This window comes from Engraulis encrasicolus, chromosome 8 (genome assembly GCF_034702125.1).
Source record: "Engraulis encrasicolus isolate BLACKSEA-1 chromosome 8, IST_EnEncr_1.0, whole genome shotgun sequence".
NCBI lineage: Eukaryota > Metazoa > Chordata > Actinopteri > Clupeiformes > Engraulidae > Engraulis > Engraulis encrasicolus.
The window spans coordinates 55752254-55757400 of record NC_085864.1 but is presented as its reverse complement, the minus strand read 5'-3'; the positions used below and the strand labels follow the sequence as shown (position 1 = coordinate 55757400).

Genomic DNA, 5147 nt, shown 5'->3' with positions numbered 1-5147 from the left:
ACAGTGCAGGTGCGAAGCCGAGAGCTTTACACCGGGACAGAGAATGTGTCCTGTCCACACTCTCACTATGTCTGTGTGCGTGTGCCTTCGTGAGCGTGCGTGTGTGTGTGTGTGCTTGTGTGCGCTTGTGTGTGTGTGTGCTTGTGTGTGTGTGTGCGTGCGTGCCTGTGTGTGTGCGTGTGTGCGCTTGTGTGCGTGTGTGTGTGTGTGTGTGTGTGCGTGTGCGTGCGTGTGTGTGTGTGCATGTGTGTGTGTGCGTGTGTGTGTGTGTGTGTGTGTGTGTGCATGTGTGTGTGTGTGTGTGTGTGTGTGTGCATATATGTATGCGGTTGTGTGCGTGCGTGTGTGTGTGCGCTTGTGTGTGTGTGTGTGTGTGTGTGTGTGTGTGTGTGTGTGTGTGTGTGTGTGTGTGTGTGTGTGTGTGTGTGTTTAGGAGAACTCTTCTTCAGAGCCCCCTAGTGGTCACTCCTTCAGCTCCTCCTCCATCACCACCTACTCGAAAGTCGGCAACCAGCCGCCCAAAGTCTTCCAGGCGCAGAGCCAGACGCGCCGCGCACCCGGAGGGGTAGGTAACACACACACACACACACACACACACACACACACACACACACACACTGGAGGGGTAGTACCATGCTATCAGAGGCGATTCCTTTATGAGTACAAGGGAGGCGGAGCCTCCTGTACGAAATCACGGTGAACAGTGTTATTTTTGAGCAATGCCAACGTTACAACATTGCCTTTTTAGATCCCGCTCCATAGATATGCATGTGCTCAACTTGACACAATCAGGCAGTAATAGGATTCTGCTGTTCGCCTAATGTCTGGTAGAAGTTTTTTTCCCCCTCATGACAACGGTAGCGAGCGGAGTCTCACTGGACTTCAATGGCATGTGTGAATATGTGCTTAGTCATTGGCAAAATGCTGAACGCTTATTGGTTATTTCCCAGATATTTTTTGGCTTTCGGAGGACCGAGCCTCAGTGGGAGTGAAGGGAGATGGGCGTGAGAGCGATCAGGACAGGAGACTGAAGCTCAGACTTGTGATTGGGTGAACCCTGAAAAAAAATTCCGTGTCAGTAGTTCACATGCGGATATGTTATTATCTGACTGAGAAGTCTCGTCGTGGTAAACAGTGAGGAAGCTATTCATTGCGGTATATTCCAGTTTTGTGTGCATATTCTTGTGAACATAGTGTTGCGAATAAAGTCTTGATAGTGGCACGTCCTTATCCTTTTTAATCTCCCAAACCCAAAATGTGAGGCAGCCTACTTTTCGAGGGGGCTAGCTTGCAAGAAAACTAGGTCTATGCAAAATGCCAATTTCCCAATTTAGTATAAGGAGGATAATGATTAATTAAATTAGATATGTGACAATGGCACCAGCTCTCTGTTAGACTCCCCACCACAGGTCAGGTCCTGTGCTTATTCCAGAACACACTGTTAAAATAATTAAGAGAACAATATGTGTATTTAAAAAAACACCAGCTGTCCAACAAATGAGTTACAACAAGAGTCGTTTTGTGTGTGGGGCCATTTGTTGCTCAGGACCACTGTAAGAGGTCAAAATCCCCCCCCCACTTTTTTTTTTAGCGCTCTGGACACATTGTACTTGACCAGCCTCCCCTGTTTGACAGACTGCCAGCCACCACTGCATGCTATAGCATACTACACCATACCACACTACACCGCACTGTAACTAACTAACTTGTGTGTGTGTGCGTGCGTATGTGCGTGCGTGTGCGTGTGTGCATGTGTGTGTGTGTGTGTGTTTAGGTGCGTGAGACGCGGCGTAGCCTGAAGGACTCGGAGAGCGGCGTTGAGAAGATGTCTATTGGCCACCACATCCAGGACCGAGGACACCTGGTGGAGAAGAAGAGAAACCACAAGACGGGAGAGAGAGAGTTCAACCAAGACTTCCAGAACATGGACGAGTGTAAGTATACTGGAGGTGTGTGTGTGTGTGTGTGTGTGTGTGTGTGTGTGTGTGTGTGTGTGTGTGTGTGTGTGTGTGTGTGCGTGTGTGTGTCTGTGTGTGTGTGTGTGTGTGCATGAGAGAGTTCAACCAAGACTTCCAGAAGATGGATGAGTGTAAGTATACTGTAGGTGTGTGTGTGTATGTCTGTGTGTGTGTGTGTTTTGTGGCTGTGTGTGTGTGTGTGTGTGTGTGTTTTGTGGCTGTGTGTGCGTGTGTGTGTGTGCGTACGTGTGTGCATGCGTGCAAACACGTGTGTGTGTGTGTGCGTGCGTGTGTGCGTGCGTGCGTACCCTGACCTATCCTGTCCTGAGCCGCGGTGTCCTTGTGTATCCTATTATATCCTGACCTCTGCTCCTGACCCGCGGTGGTCTTTCAATCTAGGGGTTGCAGGTTCGAATCCCCCCCTGACCTCTCCCTACATCTCCATCCATGACTGAAGTGCCCTTGAGCAAGGCACCTAACCCCACATCGCCTCAGGGACTGTAACCAAATCCCTGACAAATAATAACTGTAGGTCGCTTTGAATAAAATGAAAGCGTCATCTCAGTGTAATGTAATGTAAATATCCTATTATTCTATTGTATCCAATCCTAATATATCCTATTCTATTGTATCCCATTCTAATGTATCCAAATGTAATATATCCTATTCTATTGTCTCCAATTGTAATACAGGTCCTTCTCAAATAATTAGCATATTGTGTTAAAGTTCATTTTTTCCCCATAATGTAATGATAAAAAAACTTTCATATGTTTTACATTCATTGCACACCAACTGAAATATTTCAGATCTTGTTTTGTTTTAATATTGATGATTTTGGCATACAGCTCATGAAAACCCAAAATTTCCATCTCACAAAATTAGCATATCATGAAAAGGTTGTCTAAACAAGCTATTAACCTAATCATCTGAATTAACCAATTAACTCTAAACACTGGTAAAAGCTTCCTGAGGCTTTAAAAAGTCTCAGCCTCTTTCATTACTCAAAACCGCAGTCATGGGTTAGACTGCTGACCTGACTGTGTTTAACATTGAAGTCAATGGCAGTGGCATTGCATGAGGGTTATGAAAGCCCAGATATCATTGATGCTTAGCTGTCAGCTGTTTGTTGTTCTTTGATCTGGTGACCCACACTTCCCTCTTCATTATACTCCATAGATTTCCATACCAAGTTTTTGTATTTTTAAGAAAAATCAATTCTAATTTGCCAGACAGAACTTTCCATTGACTTTGAATGGGGTTTCATGTCTGGCAAATTAGAATTGATTTTTCTTAAAAATAGAAAAACTTGGTATGGAAATCTATGGAGTATAATGAAGAGGGAAGTGTGGGTCACCAGATCAAAGGACAACAAACAGCTGACAGCTAAGCATCAATGATATCTGGGCTTTCATAACCCTCATGCAATGCCACTGCCATTGACTTCAATGTTAAACACAGTCAGGCCAGCAGTCTAACCCATGACTGTGGTTTTGAGTAACGAACAAGGCTGATACTTTTTAAAGCCTCAGGAAGCTTGCCAGTGTTTAGAGTTAATTCTTTAATTCAGATGATTAAGTTAATAGCTTGTTTAGACAACCTTTTCATGATATGCTAATTTTTTGAGATAGGAATTTTGGGTTTTCATGAGCCGTATGCCAAAATCATCAATATTAAAACAAAACAAGACCTGAAATATTTTAGTTGGTGTGCAATGAATGTAATACATATGAAAGTTTATTTTTTATCATTACATTATGGGGGGAAAATGAACTTTAACACAATATGCTAATTATTTGAGAAGGACCTGTATATCCTATTCTAATGTATCATAATGCATACCAATGTACCCTAATGTATCCTCTCCTAATGTATCCTGTCCTCTGCCCTCTGCCCTCTCTACAGCGGAGGTGTATCCTAATGCATCCTATTGTATCCTATTGTATCCTACTCTAATGTATCCTATTGTATCCTATTGTATCCTATTGTATCCTAATGCATCCTATTGTATCCTATTGTATCCTATTGTATCCTATTGCAATGCATCCTATTGTATCCTATTGTATCCTATTGTATCCTAATGCATCCTAATGTATTCTAATGTATCCTAATGTATCCTATTGTACACCTATCCTAATGTATCCTGCCCTCTGACCTCTGCCCTTTGACCTCTGCAGCGGAGGCGCAGGCGTTCGATGACGAGTGGCAGCGTGAGGTCACCAAGTTCCAGCCGGTGGCGCCCATGTCCATGCTGGAGGCCCCGCCCCCACACCACACGCACCACCAACAAGCCCAGCCACGCACCGTCCACCGAGCCGCCATCGCCGCGCCCATCGACTCCAGGTCAGCCAATCACAGACGCTCACTCGGGTCACGTGACAAGGGAGCAACTTCATTCACAACTCTATTCTTATAAGATCCAACCAAGTCTTTTATAGAAGTCATATGACCGTGTGTGTGTGTGTGTGTCTGCTGGTGTGTGTGTGTTGGTGTGTGTTTGCAGGAATCCTAATGCAGGGGGGAGGCAGACCCACACCCGTGAGATCAAGATCCAGAGGCCTGGACTGCAGGAACCCTGAGAGACGAGAGGAGAGATGAGACGAGAGGAGACGGAGAACGCAATTAAACTCCAATTTAACTCCAATTAAACTCAAATTAAACTCAATTAAACTCCAATTAAACTCTAATTAAACTCAATTTCACTCCAATGACACCGTAATTAAAATGTATCAAAGAGAGTACCCTTCCCCTCTGTAGTGGACAGTCCACTGGTGCCTACCCCACGGCCTTCTTTCCCACAACATTGCAAACCCATCACCACCAAACTCCGGTTTCTTTATTGGTGCTCCAGGTGCTCTCGTTGTGTCAATATAGGATTTTGAATAGAACTTTATTATCTGCCAGATTCTCACCACTAGACCCAAATGACCAAGGCTGAGTTTTCAGAGTGTGGCCTGTCTACATGCTGTGGTACATTGTGTGTGCACGGGGCACTTACCGTAAGTCTTTGGGCTGTAATGGACTGAGCCGATCAACTACTATTTTCCGATCAACCTCGCATTCCCCCGTCGATCACGCATATGCTGTACCTCGGAATTAATGATAACCAGCGGTATGATTGTCGACTCCACTTGTCGAGCAATTTGTGAGTTGTGTGTGTGAACAAATATGTTTTTATTTGGACTACACAAC

At 44.8% G+C, this 5147-nt stretch overlaps 1 protein-coding gene across 2 annotated transcripts in view; it reads left to right on the top strand.

The window, feature by feature from the left end:
* Window positions 1-4652, top strand: part of mlf1 (myeloid leukemia factor 1) — a 31463-nt gene extending 26811 nt beyond the window's left edge. For both annotated transcript variants that reach the window (XM_063205890.1, XM_063205891.1), the window contains 4 exons: window positions 434-565; window positions 1775-1934; window positions 4133-4298; window positions 4459-4652. In XM_063205890.1, coding sequence (XP_063061960.1) covers window positions 434-565; window positions 1775-1934; window positions 4133-4298; window positions 4459-4534 — 534 coding nt within the window. In that variant the 3' untranslated portion in view covers window positions 4535-4652. The remainder of the gene's footprint in view (window positions 1-433; window positions 566-1774; window positions 1935-4132; window positions 4299-4458) is intronic.
* The last annotated feature ends 495 nt before the right edge of the window (window positions 4653-5147 follow it).